The following is a 23,483-nucleotide window of genomic DNA, read 5'->3' as shown; positions in this document are numbered from 1 at the left end:
CACAAGCTTCCCCTGAGGCAACAGAGAGGATCCCAAACCATCATCTTGTTTCAGCAGATATCACTGTGCAGTGTAAACCTTCCCTCACTAAAGCCAAAGAAAAGAGGACAACACCCCAAAAATAGTAAGTGGTGTCCCAAAAGAGAGATGATAAGGTACCTGAAAAGCACTATGAGTAGCAGTAAGAGCTCTCACAGGACCCCAGAAGGCAGTTGGGAGTAGTAGGAAGACAGCCCACTCACCACAGCTGTATTCACCTTATGAGCAAGGGTCACACCAAGGATGAAAATTGTCCAAACAGTGTCTGTGCACGGACACACCCAGAGCCCAGATGTACTTGCATGCTCCTATGAGAAAGCAAGTGGTCTCCCAGCCATGCTCTTTTCTGGGAACTGGAGTGCCTGCCAAGAACACCTGTGCTAGGGCCTGTGCTGCAGGGCCCCATCCCATCTCCTGGAATCACAGCTGTGCTCGGAATGCAGCAATGTTGGTGTGCATCCCTGTGCCACAGGCACAGGAGCCGCTTCTTCTGTCATGAAGATTCAGTAACACGCTGTTCACTGGTGAGGTCTTACACCAGCTGAGGGAAATCAAAGTGGGCAACAAGTATGTGGTTAGAAACAGCTGGGGCTGCAGTGCTTGCAGCCTCACAGCTCCAAAACTTCCACACCAGGCAGTAGGAAAGGACTGGTGTGTTACAAGGGAACGTAAATACCAGCAGATTCAGGACATGAAGGAGAGAGGAGGTAATCTAGGTAAACAGAGAAGCAAAGCGTTACCAAACACACTACGTTTACTGGTTTTTTTCCTAGGGTTTTAAAATATTTGGGAAACTATATCAATTGTAATAGTACGGTATTTAAGTCACAGCAACTCCAGAAATTTGATTCCAGACAGGTGGTTTGGTTTTGCCAAGGACACAAAACAAACAGTGTAAGATGGTTTCTTGTACTAAAATTGCACACAGATTTGCAGTGATGTTGAAACACTCTACTATGGTGTATGCAGGGGAATGAGACTCATTCAGTTCCCTAAACTTAATGACGTTTGAAATGGTCGTTTTGTACCAGATGCCTCTGGTACAAAACCCATATGGCTGCAGAGACTGAAAAAGCACATCTGAGACTGCTGAATATGACTGAGATCAAGGATGGGAGCTGCACTGCAAGTGAGGAAAAGAGGGAGGAAGTAGGCTCCAGCAAGAGGCATCTCTAATGCTGCAGTGAGTTAGCTCTCCCCTTGGACAAACTGCCTCACTCAGCTCTGAGGAGAATACATGAGAACATGTCACAGCCCTGCTGTGTTTAGCACTGTACACCAATCATATCTTCCTTAACCTTCTTAATTTAGTTTGTATGTCACTAAGTTGTGAAGTAAGCTTAAAATATCACAAGTAAGCAGATGTCTTTTCCATGGTTTTACTGACACTGAAAAAGTAGTTCTGTACCAAAATGTACACAATTTAGTAATAATACAAAAAGTTAATTCTGCAAGACAGAATGTCAGTTAAATCCACCAAAATGAACACTGAACCACCATTTATTGCCAGAACAGTGTTACTTTAAATAAGATCACTGAATGAACAAAGAAACAATATATTTCCAGCTTTCCTTAAATAAAAATAGTAGCTATTAGCAACAAAATGCAAGAAGATAAACATTCATGGTATTTAATATTTACATGCCATCATAACATATCTAGCATGTAGTATGGCTTCATGCCTGCACATCAGCTATATGAGCTCATTACAATGGATATTAATGTGTTGATTTGACAAAGCAACCCATGATTTACATCAAATTTGCACATTAGAAGAGCACCTCTGCTAGTCACCCCTTTAGGAATGATGCTGTAGGAAACCCAGTCCAGTCCACTGATTCACTCCACAAAAACTTAAAAAAAAAAGCCCAAACAAACAAACAAAAAATTAAAAAAAAAAAAAAAATCAAGCATATCAATAATTTTTCTTCTGTGACTAACTAGGCAGGGCAATGCATTTAGGAATATTCTCAAAGATGAATCAAACCAGAATAAACCCGGGTTTTCTTTATTACAGTAAGAACACCTGAGACTGCTTCACTGGTCCAAGTACAGTATTTTATTAAAAAAACTGCTTGTTACATTAACATGTCATTTCATTGAATTTCCTTAATTAGTAATTTTCATTGAAAAAAGGGTAAGGTTTCTTCTTAAAATAAATACTCCCCCCTTAAAAAGAAAGTTTAAAAGGGAATTGAAACATAATAATAAAAAAAAAAAACTACTTTTTTTTTTTAAGAACAGTGTGATTTTCTGGCTTCATTTTACTTCAGCTTAAACAGTGGATACACACCTATTCCTGGGGAATAAGTGACACTGTATAAAAAAAATCCCCAACATAAGGTACACAATGTGTTTGTATATTCCTAAAGAGACTTCTTCTAAACTAAGTGTAAACATCTGGTTTTGATGCGTTTGAATGCACTCCTGTCAAAGTTTGAGAAACAGCATTTACTTAAGAACCTGCCTTGTCTGACAGGTAACTGTTTTTGACTTACCAGTTTCATTTTTCTACCTGAACAAAGCAACAAAACAGTTGAAGACACTGTTTTTTCCTACTTCAGTACAAATTATGCTTAACGGTTCAGAACTTTACAGATCACAAGTTTTACATAAAGGAATAACCTAAATTGTAGAGTTAAAATATTGAACACTGCTTAGCTGAAGCAGCAGCAAATTAAGTACTATATATATAGACAGATTTCTATAAAACTAGTATCATTCAATTAAACTGATAGCCTAAGACCTGTTTTACATGTGAACAAAACTAAAACTAGGAGTTCATAGAAAGTGATGAGGCTTGCCATGACTTAAAAAAACATGCTTGTCTAACCAGAAAATAAAATGGCAAGGGCCTGTGCATTAAAGCCAAGTTTACACCAACTTTTTTTGTTTTTTTGTTTTAAACACCCAAAGTGCATAACATCACTTTTCAGCTTAGTAAGTACCAGGACCTTGGTAAGCAAAATAATCTCAACCTGTAAAAACCTAAGACTGACCCTTTAAAAAATGATGTGTAAGATTAAGAATTCCAAAGCCATGTTCAAGACATCTGACAGAATTTCAGTCATGAAGTCATCACTAGCCACTGAAGAAGGTCAAAGGTGTAAACAGTCTCACGTAAGTCTGTTGATCTCTTAGTTTATCTTACACAGACATTATTGAGTTGAAGACAATCTTCATTCTAAACTTCACAGATTTTGGTTATTTTTTCCCCTGTGCTCCTTGTCAGTTATTAGAAAAATTCTTCATTTCAAAGCCATTTTAAAGTATTCAAGCTGCCTTCTTAGTGCAGGTTCCTTTAAGATCCTGTAGATTTATTTTTGACCTAATAAAACAGTAAGATAACTAATTAGATAGTTAAAATGTTACACTGCTCTTATGTGTTGCAGTTATTCATGTAATCATCACTGAATCTCATGTATTTATGAGAAGGGAAAAACAGCACAAAATTCAAGAATTTTTCCATTTTTTACCTGTTGTGGATCATGTGGCTTTTGACTAGATGCCCAGCTGCCAGAGCTGCCATTAGTGATAATTCCCCTGCCATCACTGTAGCACAGACAATTTTAGCAAGCTGACGGGCATTTTCACCAGGGTTATCTTGGCTGGCACCTTGAACCCCTAACATCTGCAGAGAAATGCAGGCAATATTATGCTGTCAATTTATGCTAAATTTAGTATGAACTTCCAAATTACTAGCTTTAAGTCCCTCTGATGTTATAAATGTCTAACCTTAGAACTGGCTATATGAAAACAATTCATTAGACAATTCTGAATTTTCATGGAAGATACAGCAAGTTTCAAGGGGCCCCATTCCCGCAACATTACTTGGACATCACATGAAAGTGAGCTTTAATTGAAGAAGCTATGTTGATTTGAGCTTTCTGAATTTTACCTGCAAACAGGCCTGCTGCGGGAGCAAGTTGGTGCCTCCGCCAACAGTCCCTATTTCTATGGAAGGCATCGTGCAGCTGATGTACAGGTCTTCGTTGGTGGAACCAGTGCGCTCCATCAGAGTGATGCAGTTAGAGCTGCCCACATTCTGTGCAGCATCCTTTGGATCAGGAAGGAGAAACAAAACAAATTCGAGATGCTCGAGTAAGTGTTTGATTGAGAATTACTGAACTAATCTGAGTTCAGTAAAAAAAAAACCTGAGTTGGTGTAAAACAAACCTACCTGACCACAGGCAATGTAGATGGCTGTCACAATGTTTGCTGCATGTGCATTGTAGCCACCTATGCTTCCAGCCATCGCAGACCCCACCAGATTTTTGTTTATATTGACTTCAACTAGAGCTTCTGTAGTTGTTTTCAATACCTAGACAAAGAGATAGATACATTTTGACTACCCCATTCCTTAAGCAGGAGTAGAAATACTCTATTTATGGTTAATAAGCCCTCACCCCTTGTTTGCTTCTATATGGAATGTGACTCAATCATTATCCTAACTTTTATTTTTGTTCCAAAGGAGACTTTTAAATGCAGGATGTTCCAGTAACAATGGAAAAGTCAGTGCTAAGGGTTTGGACTTGCATAGGCCTTTGAGAAAAGCTCATAGCTATCTACTCTATTTCAAATTCTCATTTATATTCAGAATAAAATGAACAAAATGAACTTGGCAGAAATATCCCATTAATTCACCATGACACAATAGCAACATTCCTGTCAAGTTGCTCCAGACTCTCAACTCTTCCCAATTTTGCTTTGTGTAAGACTATGGAGCCAAACTCAAGAGTTTCAACAGAAAACACTGTGATACATGGGCAAATAAACATTATGCACAGTAATATAAAATTAAGTGGCACATTTACACTATACTGATTGTATTCTGAAACCTTCAAGTAAGAGATTTACACTGAATTTAATATAAAAATGACCAAAGAGGGTCAAAAGAGAGAGTGTTGTGAGCAAAATTTAAGATATTCCTCCATAACAGGAATAAGAAGTGGTAACACAGATCTGCACAAAGTCTGCAACACTGAGAAAAAAAAAAATAACACTTACGTACTGGAGTTCAATGTCAGTAAATGTAATGATGTACAGGTCTGGGGGTCGAGGAAAAAATTCCCAAATTTACCTAAAACTATCCAGGCCCATTACAAAAGTTTTGCAGTTTTGCAAAATGTATGTATTTTTATAAACAAGAGAGCAGACACTTACTTCTCTAACAACCTTGGCTGGAATGACTGCTTCACAGACAACAGACTTCCCTCTTCCTTCTATCCAGTTTATAGCAGCCGGTTTTTTGTCTGTACAATAGTTACCACTAATAGCTATAACCTGAAGGTCAGGAAATTCTTCATTCAGCCTTGCCAGTGCTTTTTCAGTACCCTGTTAGGAGCAAAACAGGTAGTAGGCTAGGTTTATCATTATGGTTGCAAAATAAGCTACCCAGGGACAGTGGAACAGTAAGATTAGATTAAGTCTAATCAGATAATCAATTACAGTGGAAAAAAAGAATATAATTTCACAAAGAAACATGAAACGGGAGAGAAAAAATCCAAACTATTTTGACTTTTTTCTAACCATTTTGGGAATTATATGAGGAATAACTGGTTCTTCCCAATATATATGGACTCCCTGGATATATTCTAGGTGCATGGGCATATGGTACCATACTGAAGATACAACATGAACCCAGTGAAACACTACAGCCATTAAATTAATTAACTGTGGATAGTGGAAAGAGCTTCCCTATGGGTAATCAGTAGGAAATCTGTTACATTAGGACTTGTTTTTGACCAGATCCACTTATGTAATGACTATGATTGCCTATTCCATATAAAATGTAAGTCTAAGACTATTAATTTCAAATAGCTCAAGGCATCCCAACAATCCATGGACCACGTTTTTCCATGTTTGCATAAAAAAAAACCCCAACCAAACAAAACTAGAGAACATCCCTCTGCCACTATTCACCACACTCCTAACCCTGTACTTAGAAGGAAGTGATAAACACAGTAACAGATGAATTACTGCTAGATAAAATTTTTGGCTCAAAGCAACAGAGCAACCAGCTTAACTTCCCTATATCAAAAATACTTCCTTTACATAATTGAAAAAAAAAATTAGAATACAAAGTTACTTTTTTCTTTCATCATTTTCATCCTATTCTTGTTTACACTTGACAAACACTGGCATTATTTCATAGCACTGCAAACAGCATTATGTCTTGTCTGTCTTTCAGAAGTCAGTCACAGATTAATAGGCTATCTTTACTTTTAAAAGAAATACACATTTATCAAAAATGCTTAAGAGAATTGGTCCTTACTTTTGAAATCATATTCATTCCCATTGCATCCCCTGTTCCAGACTGAAAACGGATATAAAGGTTACGACCAGCCAAACTGATGAGAAGTTTTTGCAGGCGGGCAAACCTGCAAGAAAAAGATAAGTTTTAAGTGGCAAAATGACAGTAAATCATTGCAATACAGAATCACTGAATTATTGATGTTGGAAAAGACCTTTAAGGTCAACAAGTCCAGCCTCTGACAGAGCACTACCTTGTTAACTCAACCCACAGGACCAAGTGCCACATCCAGTTGTTTCTTTAGCACCTCCAGTGATGGTGTTTTCTCAGGTAAATACTATAAAAACATTCACTGTAAAAGTGTACACCGCCTTTTTATGTTTTCTACCACTGGACTTCATGAAATGAAGTAATCTGAGGTGTTAACCAATCCAATTCATTTGTACTCCTTAAAACATCTGTCTACCAGTTATAAACTAACAACAAGGCCTTCAGAAATTCTGCTGTCAGTTTTACTGCAAGGCAAAAGGCATACTTATCTTCAACAGAGTAAGCCCTAAAAGTCACACAAAACCCAGGAAATACTGCATTTTAAAAGCAGCATGAGTTCGTTCTGGCCGAAATACAGTGTCAGGCCTGTCATATACTCGCCTGACACTTTCAAGAAACAAAACAGGTGAGGAAATCTCTCTCTGAATCTTCCTAAAGCAAGCAGGTAATCATAAGCCTTAGAAAAAACTCCAGGGCTTAAAACAGACTTATTCTTAGTATTGGTTTACATTTTTTAGCATTTCATTTCTAGCATTAGTTTATCTTGTATTCTCTGGAACCTCATAGATTAGTTATCAATATTAGTCGTATCATCTGAAAGGTTAAATACCAAACTTTGAGGGGTTTTTTGCGTAGTAACTACTAAATATCAAAACAAGCTTATGCAAAGTTTTTTTAAATGATTAGACAAATTAATATTCTACTAAGTGTTACACAGTGTGAATGTATTTTTTGCTAAAATATAGGTGTTCACCATTATCATTGAATGATGTTTATTGATTGCAACTTCGGTATGGAGGCAGAGTGACTTTTGTTCTCTTAGATACATACTACACAGGATAGTAAAAATGAAGATGTAATTTCCTGTATTGCAGAACTCAAAAAAAAAACCAATTAGGAGTTTTCTATCATTCACAGAAGTCTTATGTTGGGCAATGAAGCTGGAATAGCCATTGTACTAACCTACTTGTGCTGTCAAAAGCTTCCTTCATTATTTTAAAGCCTTCAGGGCTCTCAAGCCAAACCTTCACCTCTGCAGCCTCGCAGGCAGTGGGCAGCCTTACAACAGGTCCTCGAGTCATCCCATCTGCAAGAATGCGGCTACTTGCTCCTCCACCAAGCTAATAACCAAAGCAGAAGGGAAACACAGTAAGATTACCGAAATTTTAGGGTTTAGGAAGTCAAAAATATGCGTTATATAACCCCAAGTACATTTTATAACATAGGAAGTTTTTCTAGTCAAACAATACTTACACATATTGCTCTACATCCTCTGTTTGTGCTTGCTACAAGACATCCTTCTGTTGTTGCCATTGGCACCTGAAACTCTTTGTTATCCAAAAACAGTGGTCCTGCTACACCTACAGGAATAGGCATATATCCAATCACGTTTTCACAGCAAGCTCCCATAACCTTAAAAAAAACATACAAAACAATCATTAAGGTTACACGGCAGTGGTACAGTACAGCATGCCACATACTATGCCTGACATATGTACCTGACTACAACAACGTATCTTAGTAAAAAAACCACAAACCTACCCATAAAGCAACTAATTCCCACCTCAAGAAGTTAACAGCTACAGCTGTCAACAGCTAATAGTGTTCAAGTGTAGGTAGATGTACTGAATTTTACAGAGTCTTAAATGCTATTAAAAAAACCCTTGTATTGTTAAATTAATTTTAAATAATCTTCAGTTTTGAGCTCAAAGCAGTATTATTCAGCTGAACTATAGCTCAGTATTAGTAGAATTCTGCATTTCTGAGATAAAGCAGCTGCATACTTTGATAGGAAATATTTTTTGGATAGCCTGCAAAATTCACCCACCTCCCTAGGTGGTGTTTAGAAACATCAAGAGCAATAAAAGGAAGTTTATGTTTGCCTTTTTATTTTTCCTTCTACATCAGTTTTGACCAAGCTCATTGTTAATTCACGTGTATCACTGCGTATTTATTTCACAGGATCACAGACTTCGGTTTGAATTGGAAGGGACCACGAAGACCATCCAGCTCTAACCCCTCCTGGGACACCTTCCACTAGACCAGGTTACTCAGAGCCCCACCCAACCTGGTCTTGAACATCTCCAGGGATGGGGAGTCCACAACCTCTCTGGGCAACCTAGTCCAGTGTCCAGCACCCTCACAATAAAGAATTTCTTTCTAACACCCTATACCCTCCTTCAGCTTAAGGTCCCTTGTCCTGTCACTACATGCCCTTGTGAAAAGTCCCTCTCCAGCTCTCTCGTAGGTAGGCCCCCTTCATACTGGAAGGCGTTATAAAGTCATCCTAAAGCCTTCTCTTTTCCAGGATCAACAACCCCAACTCTCTCAGCCTGTCCTCTCAGAAGAGGTGTTCCAGCTCGCTGATCAACTTAGTGGTTTTCCTCTGGACTTGTTCATGTGTTTGGAAAATCGTTTTACAATGAGTTTTGCTTGTCTACCTTTTACTTACCAAAGAATAATTATAATTCCTATAAGGAAGATATTGCAAAGATGAAGGTTCAGGGAGTTTCTTGGATAACATCTGTCTGCGAATGGACACACCTCGCTCCTGAGTTTCCATCAGGGTTTCCAGTTTGTATGCAGGAATATGCTTAGCATTAACTAAGCTGATAACCTCAGCATCGGTTAGAAATTTTGCTCCTTCCTGGAAATATAAAAGAAGGAGAGAGAAAATATAGATTCTCTTGGTGAAAATCCTTTTTAATGTTTCCAAACAAAAAAGGGTAACAACTTTCCTTTGATATTATCTGAATACAACTACAGGAGTCAACTGCCAACATTAGGTTTTACAGTAGGCCAGGATGTGATCAAAAACTTTTATGATCAGACACCCACCTACATATGCACATGAGGAAGCTTCAATGAATGACAATCCCTCCTCCCTTCCATCTCAACTGACTTAAGGTGAAATAACGCACTAAAGGGTTTTGTTTTAGTTGTGGCTCCCATGCACTCCCAAGTTATTAATGTAATGTAATTTTCTGGAGAATGACACTACAACCAGTGGGAACACGTAAAAGCTGCAAAATGAACTCTTAAGAATTCTTAAATCAGCCATTGCAGTAGAGGTTAAATAAAAGAGAAAAAATTTATTTTGCCATACCTGTGCATTTCCAAGTATACGAACACATTCCTCAATAGAACGTGGCTCTTTAGGTAACTCAATTTCTTCCTCTTTTTCATTAACAAGCGAAGAAGTTTCCACAGGGCTGCAACTGCCAACTACAAATGTAGCCTTGGTTGATGACTCTAATACAGGTTTTATGACTTCAGCTGCACAAAGACAATTAAAAGGAACTCTGGTTTACAAAATACTTAAGTTTTGGTACTAAATACAACATGTTACAACAGATTTCACTATTTATTCCTAATATTTATGAATAGGTTCAGACTTCAAAATGATAAGAATTACCTACCATTTCCATCTTTGGGAATGAAAGCTTCTTCCACTGTGTTAGATTTCTGATTGTTTTTCAGAAGTACAGATTGCTTCCTGCAACAATTCTCAGGGACCTTTTTCTGGACCATCACAGGAGATGTTATGGGATTCTTCAGTGAGAGGGTAGATTCAGTCTCTGCTTGCTCAAAGAAAATGTATTTGACGGCAAGGAGAAGGGCTAATCCAAGAGTGATTACTTGCTCAATATCCATACTGGCCATTCTAAAAGAGACCGATCAGAAAGTAAATACACAGTACATACAATTCATTTTTTATAACAGCATTCTGACATACAAAGAGTAATTATTTCACCATAATTTACAGCTACAGAAATTCCAGTCAAAAGATATTTTCTACCAGGACATCTAAGTACACTAGGTTAGGGTAGAGAAATAATTCTTCATGTTATTAACAACACAAAAATTTTCAGATGTCATTAAAGAGTAACCTAAATCTGACTAAAAAGCAGTCCCAATAAGAAAATGACTGTAAAAGATGCAGTAACAGTTACATCAAATTGATGTAAATCCTATTCCCTAATGACAGGATAGTTTCATTTATCATCCTTTACCGATAATGACTACTATGATGCAAGATGAACTGCTAAGAGGGGAAAAAAATCCCACCTAAAACAGAGAGTTCTGAGTTTTCAGAAGTAACATGAAATCACACGTGCCACTAACTTGAGCTGAGCTGAAGGAAAAGCCACAGTGGCATGGCTTTTGCACTTTTTGCACATAAGTGTGAATGGTCAGAAGCTCTGCATAAATAATTACCCTAGTGTAGTTAAAAAATTTATTTTCTAGTGTACTCTTAAAAGTATCAGGGCTAGTGGAAAAGAGAACACTTTGATGCATACAGAACAGCTGGCTCAATCATATTCTTGACTACTTCAAAGAGATTGGACAAATGGCATATTATTGAAGCATTTCCTCTGAAATGTCATCTCTAGTTCCAGGAAGTCCTACAGTGGTCAGATCTGTGACTCTTTTAAGTGTTGTGCTCTAGGACAATGAGTTTGGCTCATTAGAGGATACACCCCAGCCAAGGAAACACACTCTGTGAAGTCACCCACCGAGATAGGTAGAACTGCCACAGGGAAACATTAGGTTCAATTCTCTTTGGTGCATTCTCATCCAATCCCACCGAATTTTCTACAGTACTGTTTTGAGCAGCTGGTTCCGCTATCCAACGACTGTGGGCATGAACGAGAACCAAACCCAGCGACTGTATCAAAAACAAAAACCAAATATTAATTTTTCAACTGTAACTTGGTATCTAGCCTACTAAGAGTAAATATTGTCCTTTCTTTGTTTGGGTTTTTTTGTGCCTTTTTTTCCCCCCATGCCTCAAAAGTTTAAAGCTAACAGCTGATTTTCTACACCTCTCATTAACAGCCTTTTTGGCCTATGGTAACACTGTTGTACAGTAGCTTTGGATGTGTCCCACCCACATTCTTCCCCTTGCTCAAGAAATAAGCAGAGGAAGGTGAGGATACTGGAAGGATAAGAGGGAGGGAACTGTACACATAAAAAGCCCCAAGTGTTTGGCACAGAAATGGCACAGGCAGGAAGATGATAGGGTTACATACAGGAGAAGTTATTAAAATCTACCACTGTAAATTGAACTAATGCGATGCAGAATACGAGTCTATGGGAAACAAAAGCTTGATTCATTCCATCAGAACACCTCACTGATTGCATAACTACAGGTGCAAAAGAGCCACAAACCATAATCATTTTGACCCTCTGTGTTACAGGATTTGGTTTATTCTCTTCTTCTTCCAGAACACGAGCAAAATGGCTGAGCTGCCATATAGGGCGCCCTTCACGACTCTCTCTTGAAAGCTGCAAAATATAACATAATTTAAAAATGGGTCATATATAGTACATATTAGAAGAACCAACAAATAAGCCTCAGCACTGCACTTTTATTTGATCGTTGAGAAATTACCAACAAAAGAGTCAGACTACAGTCTACTGTCCAAACAATGTTAAGACTTTCAATAGTGAAAAATGCTGAACAGACAATAATTTACAATGTAATTTGTTTACTCTGCTTTAGATCAGAACTCCTACTGTTGAGTGTGACTCATTTACAGTGACGTTTACAAGTTACTGTCACTAGTTCACCAGTGAAGGAAGACAAACATGTCATGTAACTCTGTGATGAAATATATAGCCTATAAGTAGCACAGGGGCTGAATACTAAGCTCGATGTTGTCTTGAAGTTGGTCTTACCTCCAATACCAAGGACACACAAGCTGGAAAGAAGGTCATGAAGACAAAGTAGTTGGCAAGAACAGACATACAGCCAAAGCAGCACATAATTTCAAGTTGCCGCACACCTAAATAAAAAGACATTTTTTACATTTGAATATGCAATGGGCTATATTGAAGAAGTGCTGCAGAACTAAGCAAGAAATCACTAAACTGACATTGCAGATTACAGAAGGCATTGTCTAGATTAATGAAAAACAAGCACATTAAGCCCTAGTTATTGTGCACTGGCTTATTCTAAGCACAATATATGTTTATGTATTGACAGAAAACTTTATTTTAATATGTCATTCTAAATGTATACAATAAATTTCACCAAGATTTTAAAGCTTCACACTAAAAGCTTGAAACTCCTTACTTACCTAAGCAAAGAACAAGTAGCCAACATTATGTATTTAAATCTTTTTTGAAAGATGGCCAATTAAGCGTTCAGGTAATATGAAACAGTATATACACTGCCTACTCTTCAATAAGTCTGGTATCCAGAAAAAGACAGCCATGCTGCACATGCATTACCGAACTGCCTTAGTAAAGATGAAAGAGCTAACAGTATAAAATGAACTATACGCAACATCAAAATGGGTTTTTTCCCTAAGATGTAAACAAGAGAAAAACTTATTAACACACAATACTGTGAAAGATCAAAAAGTTGCAGAGCAAGTGCTTTGGAAGATATCTTTAAAGTATGTGAAACAGGTGGGAAAAAAAACCAAACCAAGCCACATTAAAAACAACATATAAAAATAAACATGCAAGCAAAACTCCACTTTAGTCTTAACTATGGAACCTCAATTTATTTTACAAAGAATTTAGTTATTTTCATGTGAAAGTCCTTTGCTTACTACACTTAACTATTCTCTTTTTAACAGAAAACCAACTGCTACTGCACACAGAACTGATGAAGATCATAGTGTGCTGCCCAGTATGCCAACCATATCCTGGGCTGCATCAAAAGCAGCACAGCCAGGAGGCTGAGGGAAGGGATTCTGTCCCTCTACTCCAGTCTCCTAAGACCCCACCTGGAGTGCTGCGTCCAGCTCTGTGCCCTACCATGACAAGGACACGGACCTGCTGGGACAGCCCAGAGAAGAGACACTAAGATGTTAACAGGAGTGATGGGAACAATAGGAAGATATTAATTTTATGAAAGCAGCTGCACTGAAGTCCATTCCTACTGTACCATGGTCAAGGAAAGCCATTATCTGTATTTCAAACTTTGGTTTAACATGTACATATTATTCATACTAGCAAGAAACTAGTAAAATAGGCTAATTAGGAAGGTAAATAAAGAGATTAGGTCACTCCACTCTCATGGGTAACATCTATGATGTAAAGCTCTCAATATCTCAACATCTCTCAAATAGTCTTTTTTAACTGAAAATATTTGAACTTTTAGACTATATGGCTCACCTGACATGGTACCAACACCAATTACAAGACACTCCACAAGTGCATCCAGCGTAAATGTAGGGCCTAAAATTGCCATCCCCCGTGAAATATTTTCTCTTACTTCATCCTAGAAAGAAAAATTTCTGTCCATTAACATGAAAACAAAAAGGAAATTAGGTTTATGACATAAAGTGATTAGTAAACTGAGTAGTATTATGTTGATAAAGCCTTGTAAAACATATATTGAAAATGAACTCCTATGAGAAAGCATATAGAAAATGTATTCTATTTCTTCTAAGTTAACATACTTCGACAGTTTTTAGTCACAGAAGGTTATTTAATTTTGATTAATTTGTCTACCTTTGTCCATCAGTGTTATAGAAGCTTAGAATACTGATGAGGCAGAGACTCTACACTAAATTCAGAATAAGACTTCTACATTTTAAGACATTAAGAAGCCACTTGTGTCAAGGTATTTCAAAATTTCTTGGAACCGCATATCTGTACCCTAACTACTATTACTTTATTATTTTACTATTTAACTCTCTAGACTCAGCTGATAGAAAAGAGCACACAAAAACCACTAAAACTTTGCCTGGGGGGAAAGGGATTTCCTCCAGCAGGCAGGCATGGCAAACTCTAGAGTTTGCTGCTGTTTTTCTGGTGGTGTTGTTTTTGGGGTGAGAAGGGGAGAAAACTGTAGGAAAAACATATTTGTGAAATATTTTCTTGAAAATCAGTAAAAAATTCTGTACTTGCAATTATCATCAAATAATATAGAACGCACTATAACAATATTACATATATAGAAAATGTGCAGCATAATATATACTACATTAAAATATAATAGACAATATTTTGTCACAATTAGTATGCTCAAAGACCACATACAGTATTTTGTAAGTATAAATTAATTGCAAGAAGTATACTTTTACTTCAGAACTTAAGAGTATTGGCAAAAAAACATTACTAGGTATGACAAGCAAAGTGTCCTGTCAATCCCTCCTATTGTGCTGCGTTAAATGCAGTAGAGCATGACTATTCCTGTCTGCACATATGCTCTATCTGCTAAATATTTGGTCTAGAAATATGTTTTTTTCCAGTAGAAGCACTGTAAAATTACATGTCTCTTTATCTACTGTTCCTGAGCCCTAAAAATTAACTTTTTTATATCAGTAACTGTTTTAGGGAAAACTTTGGCCTAGGAACATTAGCCTCCTTAGAAGAGCTGTAAGCACTGCTGGTTTTAAGTTTTGATTTTATAAAGTCACACTCATAATTAACTTAGTGCACATGACTGTGCACACTAATTTAAACAGCGTTACTACTCACTTGAACACTGATCTGGCTGGAAGACAAGAGAACACAGAATCTGGATAAAATCTGATCCTATTGACATTTATATATCACCAAGACAGTATTTGCCTGTATGTCTCTCCATCTGGATTATTCACTTATAATTATAAAATGGTTTGGCTTGGAAGGGACCCTTGAGATCATCTAGTTCTAACCCTCAGCCACGGGATAATGTTCAGTTTAGAAAATTAAACTTAAAATCTCCATCGCAAAACAAAAAAAGCCCCAACAAAGTAAAACACCAACCAACAAATAAAGCCCTCAAGAAGAACCCCCCTGACCTGTGAGTTGGAACTGAGAGCAAATTTGGCTAATGCACTTGCTCTTGACAAATCAATCAGGAGCAGGAAGAATGGTAAAGCTTCACTGAAAAAAAAAAGAGGCATATGTTAAACTTCAAGGTTTATTGTACAGGAAAAAAAAGCAAGAAAGAAATCAAGAATAACAATTCATTACTTACTTTAAACCTGTCAATTCTTTATCCAAGAAGTGAATTACCACTGTACTAAAAACAAAACTTGAGAAGATTGTAAAGAGGCCAGCGATACCTTTAAAAAACAAGAGAACAGGAAATTTTTGGTGTACAGAGAGAGAGAGAGAGAGAGAGAGAGAGATAGATAAGGAGGAGGAAAAAAAAGGGAAAAAAAGAAAAACCACACCTTTAGATCAATAATAACAAATGCGTGAGAATTCTTGTCTCTCAGAGTGTATTAACAGCACTCAAAATACAAACAATCAAAATACAAAAAGCACATGTTGTTTTCATAGATATTTAAAACTCAAATTTGTACTGCATTCAAAGACTCAGAGATAAAAGCCATAAATCTTCTAAATTTATTTCAAGTAAAATTAAAACTGGCTTAAACAGCTCTATAACTTTAAGTGATTCACACAACAGTTATTTTAAGAATTAAATTTCCAGTGTTTATATAATCTCACAACCTTTCATTAAAAAAAAAGCACTTTGATAAATGTAAAACATGTCTTCTGCTATGTAACAAACAATTAAAATAATGCTTTCTTGAACATAAGGATTAAAGTGTTAATATTTGTTACCAATTTACGTAAAAAAAACCCACCAACAATTAAAAGGCATACAGCAAATATAGAAGTCAGACACAGTACCTAAAATGTATTTTGATCCAAGCTGCCTTAGGTTCTGAAACTGGAAATAGATATAAAGGATTGCTATACAGCGTGTGATTGTCAGGATGATGATGTCACTGCTCAGAACATCCTGTTTGAAACACAAAGAAATTTAGTTAGCTTTTACAGTAAGAAGTAACTTCTTAAGTTTCAGTAATAAAAGATTCCATTGTGAAGCTGCACTAAAAATGAAGTTTTAGAATAACATAAGTATCACTGATAGTCTTGTCTTAAAAAACTAAAATATGAAAATCCTTGTTCACTAGACACTGTGCAGATGAATGTTAGGTTTAACGAAACCCATCTGTACTGCATCACTGTTTGCATACCACTTTAATATCCACAATTAAAAAATAAGGCAATAAAGAAGCTTCTGCATAGATACTTTACTCCTAATACATCACACCCTCGTCTTATTCTACAGAAAACCCTGGATCTACTGATTAACACCAAGTACAATAAAATTAATTCAAATACTTACTTCTTCAAGTTTGGGGCACTCATAATTCCAGCCACAGATCTTATCATTCCCAGTGAACATCTTCATAGACATCATACAGATGGTAAGAGTCACTGTTCCCACAATGACTTCCCATGGATGAGAGGCTACAAAAAGGCCATGCATTCGAAACAGTCTGGACAACATTTTCAAGACTGTTCTTCTATACTTAGCAATCCTGTAACAAAGGAATATTTTGCATGTTAGCAAGTCTGACATTCAGTGAAAAGACAGAAATCTACACATTCCTGCAAGTCATCTTCCAGGAAAAAAAAAGCAAAACTATGTAAGTAACAGACAAGTGAGGAAAGTAATCTTCACCTTTCAACCTTCCATGTAAAACACATCTATTTCTAAGATTCCAAAATATAATACAATCTGCTCCTGCCTTCTCAACGTGTTTTTAATACAAATCTGCCCTGTTTCTTCAAGGTCTTGCTGTTAAGTCCTCACTACTCTCACATCTCTCAGCATCGCACAATTCCGATACACCTTTCACTTCTTGTTTTTACCATCTATATAAGCACTCACCAAATTCTGTTGCTTCTTTGTACTCATTCTTCCTATCAAAAGTATTGCTGAACCATAAAAATTACCAATTAACCATTACTGGTAATGCTCAACAGCAAGAATTGCAATGTTATCTCTCTGGCTGCATTTTCTCTACTTTCTGTTCAATATTATTCTGTGACACAAATTAATTACATTCAAAAAAGTGTTCCTTCTTCATCTCAAGCATGCAAGTCCTCACATACAGTATTCTGTGATAGTTATCTTCTACCCATAACTAATTCCCAGGTTATTGGTACATTTCATCATCCCTTTGCTTCCATAACAAACATTTGCCAAAAATTCTCACAGCTGTGTTTCACAGAACTAAAAACATGGACATTCTTCGCATCCTTCAGACCCCATCCTAGTCTATTTGCTGTGTGTTGTACCTTTACATAAGTTTATCGAGGAAACAAAATGTGGTAACATTCTCTCTTAAATGCATTAATAACTGGAGTTTCCTTTTCTCATTACACAAAAACAACACCTTACAAAACTGCATTATAAAGTTAAAAAAATGCTTAATAGTAGTCTGGTTAACAGAGACAATCTATAATTCAGTATTTACATGTACCAACTTAGCACTGTAAAGATTTCCATAGAAGACTGAGAGCTGTACACACTGCCACTTCAAAGTGGATTAAAAAAAATCCCTTTGCATTGCTTTAAAAGTAACAATCCATCCATTGGGCTTCTGGTATTATTTATTTTGCTCAGACATCAAAAATGAAGCTGCCATTCAATGAAGAAAATAACAAGGCAAAACTATCTGATTAAGTGTTCCTGAAGACACCAGAATCATCTTGGTTTCCTACCAGCGCTGATCTCAATCACATGAGCACCAACAGCACTGATCTATTTCTCTTTATCCTTCCACAGGGAAGGTGTGGACAGACATTTGTGCTTCATGGAACCAAGTGCAGAAAACGATTGAGAGGACTGCCTTCTTTATGAACAAACTATTTCATTTCCTGACAGAAAGCTTCTTAAGAATAAAATTAAAAACCAAAAGCAAACATCTCCTTTATAAAGTAGTTAACCCTTCTTTTTCCCTCTATAGCATAATCTACATTCTGGTTTGTAAATTTATGTTGCCACCAAGCCGTACCAAAGTGGTATCATTTTTCCTCAGCAGAATGGAAGGTATTTTTTAATTAGAAAAACATTACCAGAGAAATACCTCAGTGCTGAATATTTCAAAACAACACAAAAAATAGGAAAGGCAAAACAACATTCTTTGAAAATATAAATACTTTTGAATATCATTCTGTTTCAGGAAAATCAGAACTAGTAGTTACTACATGACTTTTACAGAGTTGTACTAGTAGTACAGCTAATACAACTAATTCTGAGAGTTGGAATGATTATCTGGCCATGAAAAAAATAAATAAACTAGTAGGGCTAGAAAGATTTCAAAATCTTTTTTCAGAAATTATTTGTCACATTTCTACACAAAAACAGTAAAATGGCTTCACATAAATCAATTAGAGGAAAAAAGTGCATAAATTAATTTGTGAAAACAATTATCCATAATATCTTAGTTTTTTTATTAACTGCTGCTATGAAATAGAGGATGCCTCATGGCTGATCTTGGGGTTAACTGAATGATACTAACTCCTAACCTAAAAGGATTCTTTAAAGCTTTCATGTTAGTTTAACCTGCCTGAAGCACATGGTGGTTTTTGCTATGCAGTTGACTTTTCTTGAAAATATTCATGATTACACACACTGATTCTGCATTACAGTGGCGTAAAAAAAAAAGTCAATGCATAACATGAGCTCATATTTCTGTTTGAAATATTTATACAGTTACATTGACTCATAGCTTGAAATTAGCAAGACATAACGTTAAATATAAACCCAAAAGTTAACACTGAAGTAATTCTGCTAAGTTTCAAAATGGTGGTACAAAAAGGGTGCTTTATAAATCCCGCTTGCCTTTGTTTTCGACGTGGGAAATCAAAACAGAACACAAAATACAAACAAAACCCAGCTGCAACTCCTCCAAACCAGTGTAAAAAGCAAACTAGATCAGTCGTATGTAATGCTTCAGAGCAATTACCTATCACGTAACTGTACTAGTCTGTTAAATACCCAAGGTTTGTCACCCAGCTCTAAGCTCAGAGTAGTCCTCTGCAACACCATCAATGAGATCAGCACAAATTTCCCATTTGTTGCGGGCTGACTCAGCAACAGCTACAGGAATCCAGCGGCAAAAGCAGCCGAACGAGAATTTGTGCGGAGCTCACCTGAACCGCAGACACAGGGCACAGACCTTGCAGCGCTGCCCGGGACCGCTTTCGGCGTTCACAGCGGGGGAAGGCAGCCCCTCAGAGGCCCAGAGCTGCAGCTACCGGGCGAGAGTTGGGGGGGCTCAGCACCGCAGCCCGCGGGCGCCAAGGCGGCCCCGGGACCCCCACACAGCGCCCAGGGCGGCGCCCAGGCGGGGCGGCCGCCGCTCCCGACGGGCGGAGATGGCGACGGTGCCCTCCCTGCCCCGAACGGCCGCCACCCGGCCGCTCTCGGCCCGCAACCGCAGCCCGCCCGCCCGCCCGCCGGCACGGCGCGCCCGTGTGCCGACCCCGCGCTCGCGGCCCCGCCGGTCCCCCGCTCACCGCCGCGCCGCGGTCCCCGCTCACCGCCGCGCCCCAGCCGCAGTGGCAGCTCACTGCCTCCCACCCGCTGTCCCCTCCCGGCCCTGCCGCCCCGCCCCGCCGCGCAAGGACACGCCGGCTCCGCCATCGCCCGATCGCGCGGCCAATCGCGAGCGCGCGCCCCGCCCCGCCCGCCTCGCGTCACCCGCCGCGTCGCCGCGGCAACGGCCCGGCCAGCGGCGCGCGGCCCCACGCGCCATCAGGAGCGGCGAACACGCCATCGCGCCATGGGCCGCCCACCAATGGGCCGCCGCGCTCCCCACTCCGCGTCCTCTAATTGGGCGGCCGTAGCGGCTCATTTGCATGGCCAGTGGAGCGGTGCCGGCGCTCTCGGGCCCGTACCGTGCTTCGCCGTGCTCTGGGACCGCGGTGCTGCCCGAACACCCCCGCGCCGCTGGTACCGCCCGGGGCACCGCGCTGCGCTGAGGCACTAAGAGTCCGCGCAGAAATGCCCAGCTCCTGCTTGTGGGAAGCCGCGGTGCCCCTGACGTTCGGGGAGAAAGAAAAAAATAAAAGGCAATATATTTGTATTTGTGTCTTTCGGCCAGAGAGGAAGTGCGTTTTTTTGGTTCATGAATTATTGGGAGGCTCTCAAAGACCCACCTGGATGCATGCTTATGTAACCTGCTCTACGTGACCCTGCCTTGGCAGGGGGGTTGGACTAGATCGTCTCCAGAGGTCCCTTACAGCCCTAACAATTCTGTGATTCTTTTTGGGCACCGAGTCGGGTGGGACACTATGATCGCTGCAAGACAGCACTCCAGGCTGGCGCTGCCGTTACGTGTTTCTGCGTCTGAGCTTGCCGGCTAACACGTTCAAATACAAACCAAGTGGTTTTGAAGCAGATGATCCACACTCTGGCTTTCCCGAAGCTGCTTCTTACATATGGCACCTCATTTGGAAATATATCTACTAGCTCCACATGGTGCTGTGCTGTGAAGCATCAACGTGATCCTCAAAAAACGAAGCTTTTTGAAAAGGTTTCCTAAGAACTCCACCCAGAGTAGTTATCAATGACGAAATCATTCATGCCAGCTCAGTCTTTTAACATGTAGATGGCCTTTTTGTTCTCATCTTCAGTGGAATTCTTAAATATCTTAATAATACTACTGTGTATCCATCTTTCCTGACAGCTTCTTTCTTAACATGTTTTCTTCAGTATCTCACCTCTGTTAGCTGAAAATTGTAAAGTATTATCAGTGAGATTTCTGGACTCACTTGATAACATGCACAGCAATTGCTATAATTGCATACGGATATGACTAAGCCAAAGCATAATAACAATTTGTATAAAGATTCAAAAACTATGTGCAAATTATATATAATTTAAGATGACCTTTAGTATCTTAGCTCTGTTTTCCACATTTTCCATGAACGCTATTTGGAGAGTACTAAAAATGCTAATTTTATCATCAAGTTCACTGGCAGCAGGAGTCACTGCAGTGATTTGGGGTTTGCAGTCTGTGTGACACCACACGTGCTGACATTAAGTTCTCACATCTGTAACTCTTTGTGGTGGCCTGCCTGCAGCCCAGCCTTGTGCTGACAGAGGTATGGGAGCAGACTGCCCCACTGCCAAGCAGATGGCAGGTAAAGCAGAGCCAGAACAGCTCTGCCTCAGGAAAATGTGATTCACAGACGATCACTGAAGAGTGCTACTGCAAATACTGTCAAAGTATTGTCAACTAATAATTTGGTTATCTCAAACATGTTCCCACTCATGAGCGCATGAACATTGTGCTCAGGACAGCAGGTGAAGTTAGCTACTTAACCATGGCCAGGGAAGTGTTGCCAGTGTAGGGACTCCAAACACAGATACAGGGCCTAGTTTAGAAAGGAGACATTGTTTATTCTGTGCAGGGTGCAAGGTGGAGTTTTCTCAAAATTTTACACTATATATACATTTTAGAAACCATAGAAGTCACAGTTCATTGGCTACAAGTTACCTCGTTTGCTTATTAATTAGTAGTCTATCATATTTTGGTTAAATGATTCTCTTGCTTCTCATGCTCAGACTTTCTCTTCTTTCAAGTTGGTGGGTTTCTTGAGTCACTGGTCCATGAGTGAGTGGTTGCAACCTTTGACAGTGGACTCAGACTCAAGAGGCCATGAACTGGCACAGATCCCTTCCCTTACAAAGGGTATGGAGACCTGTGGTGCCAGCAAGGTGACCAGAAACACAAGAGGTGACAAGAGACACAGCAGGAGTCGACAAGTCAACAGGAACGTTTAGTCAGGAACTGTAGCAATAGGACAAGGAGTAATGGGCATAAATTGAAAGAGGAGAAATTTAGTTAGATATTAGGAAGAATTAGACAGTGGAACCGGTTGCCCAGGGAGGTTGTGGACGCCCCAGCACTGGCAATGTTCAAGGCAAGGCTAGATAAGGCCTTGAGCAACCTGGGCTAATCGTCCTTGCCACTGGGGGTTGGGACTGGATGATCTTTAAGGTCTATTCCAACCCCTTATCATTCTATGATTCTAAGACCCCAGACTACAGAATAAAAGTCCAGGTGGTCCTTCATTCTGGGTCCCTCCTTTGAGGCTATGGGGCCTCTCACTGATAAGGCCAGACCCTGTTTCACAACCCCCCTCCTCGTTCTCTATAACTCTCTGGGCAAATAAGCATTTCTGACTCTTGAGATATCAGCATCAGGAGTGCACAAACGCCTAGAAGTGAGCCTTTTTAACCGCACAGAGCACGGTGTATGTCAGTGCTCTGCGGCTCTAGGGAACGACGTGCGCCCGTGGCCACCTGAGGGGCAGCGAGGCGCCTCCACAAGATGGCGGCCGTCTCGGAGTGCAACCGGTGGCCGCCTGAGGAGGTGCCGGGACAGCGCCGGGGCCAGCCCACGGTGGAGCGCCGGGTGCGCGGGGGGGACACCGACACGGACAGCGACGAGACCGTCGTGGAGGGCTCTGTGACGGAGAGTGATGTGGAGGAAGAGGAGTTCTGTAGGAGGAGGTAGTAACGCAGATGGCTCTGAGCGGCACCTGCCTGTGCGAGGGCGGCGGCAGGTGTGGCGCGCCCGCGGGAAAAGCAAGGGGCCCGCGGCTGAGGGGCCGCTCCGGGGATGAGGGTTTTGCCCTCTTTGTTTCTTTTTTTTTTTTTTTCTTCCCCCCCTCCCCCTCTCCCCCCGCTTTCTGTATTCAGAGCCGTTTTGTATACCCTTAGACTCAGTGGTTCTTAGCTCCGCTGATGGCCTCGGAGCTTGTGCCTCTGGACCCTCCTCAGTAACATTTCAGTCCGCAGAAGTGAAATGCCCCAGAAACCAACTCGGAGGAAATAAACACTGTTAAATGCAGTTGGTGCTGATACTGTTTCCCTGCAACCTTGACTTCATACCATTTTCATTCCATTTTCTCTCATTTAAGACATGGCAAAGGATTGAAAACACCTGCGGCTGCACCTCTTTGTGCTGGCTTTGTGGCCTGGCATTTCTTGGAAATACATAAAGCAGTGATGTGCTTCAATACCTGTGATTTTCTATGCAGAAAATCAGATATATCCCTACAGTTTGGGGGTCCTTTGCTGTTGGTGTTAGCACTTGCCCAGTTGTGTCCCAGTGTCAGAGGTTGGGATGGGCACCTCTCTTAAACTGAG

General features: G+C 39.7%; 2 protein-coding genes across 12 annotated transcripts in view; one reads left to right on the top strand and one right to left on the bottom strand.

Moving 5' to 3' along the window:
• Positions 1–1,404: 1,404 nt before the first annotated feature.
• HMGCR (3-hydroxy-3-methylglutaryl-CoA reductase) lies at positions 1,405–20,244 on the bottom strand. 4 transcript variants are annotated; one of them, XM_039384559.1, is made up of 20 exons: positions 20,222–20,244; positions 16,656–16,851; positions 16,154–16,265; positions 15,489–15,576; positions 15,310–15,394; positions 13,694–13,799; positions 12,245–12,351; positions 11,735–11,851; positions 11,080–11,231; positions 9,982–10,226; positions 9,669–9,838; positions 9,015–9,209; positions 7,817–7,975; positions 7,526–7,683; positions 6,314–6,419; positions 5,203–5,373; positions 4,220–4,360; positions 3,938–4,096; positions 3,516–3,670; positions 1,405–3,367 (listed from the first exon to the last, which is right to left on the bottom strand). In XM_039384559.1, exons 2-20 carry the CDS (start codon positions 16,818–16,820, stop codon positions 3,313–3,315), a joined length of 2,646 nt encoding a protein of 881 aa, XP_039240493.1. In that variant the 5' UTR covers positions 16,821–16,851; positions 20,222–20,244; the 3' UTR covers positions 1,405–3,312. The 4 variants fall into 4 exon arrangements, with proteins under 4 accessions (XP_039240493.1, XP_027565813.1, XP_027565814.1 ...); XM_027710012.2 differs by lacking the exon at positions 20,222–20,244 and adding an exon at positions 19,841–19,902; XM_027710013.2 differs by lacking the exon at positions 20,222–20,244 and adding an exon at positions 19,475–19,686.
• A 2,388-nt stretch (positions 20,245–22,632) lies between these two features.
• Positions 22,633–23,483, top strand: part of ANKRD31 (ankyrin repeat domain 31) — a 61,120-nt gene continuing 60,269 nt past the window's right edge. For all 8 annotated transcript variants that reach the window (XM_027710001.2, XM_027709998.2, XM_039384558.1 and 5 more), the window contains exon 1: positions 22,633–22,844. In XM_027710001.2, the coding sequence (XP_027565802.1) occupies positions 22,663–22,844 (182 nt within the window). In that variant the 5' untranslated portion in view covers positions 22,633–22,662. The remainder of the gene's footprint in view (positions 22,845–23,483) is intronic.

This window comes from Pipra filicauda, unplaced genomic scaffold (assembly GCF_003945595.2).
Source record: "Pipra filicauda isolate LSUMZ 115617 unplaced genomic scaffold, ASM394559v2 scaffold35_size7292922_pilon, whole genome shotgun sequence".
NCBI classification, from domain to species: Eukaryota; Metazoa; Chordata; class Aves; order Passeriformes; family Pipridae; genus Pipra; species Pipra filicauda.
This window is presented reverse-complemented; position numbering and strand designations above follow the sequence as displayed.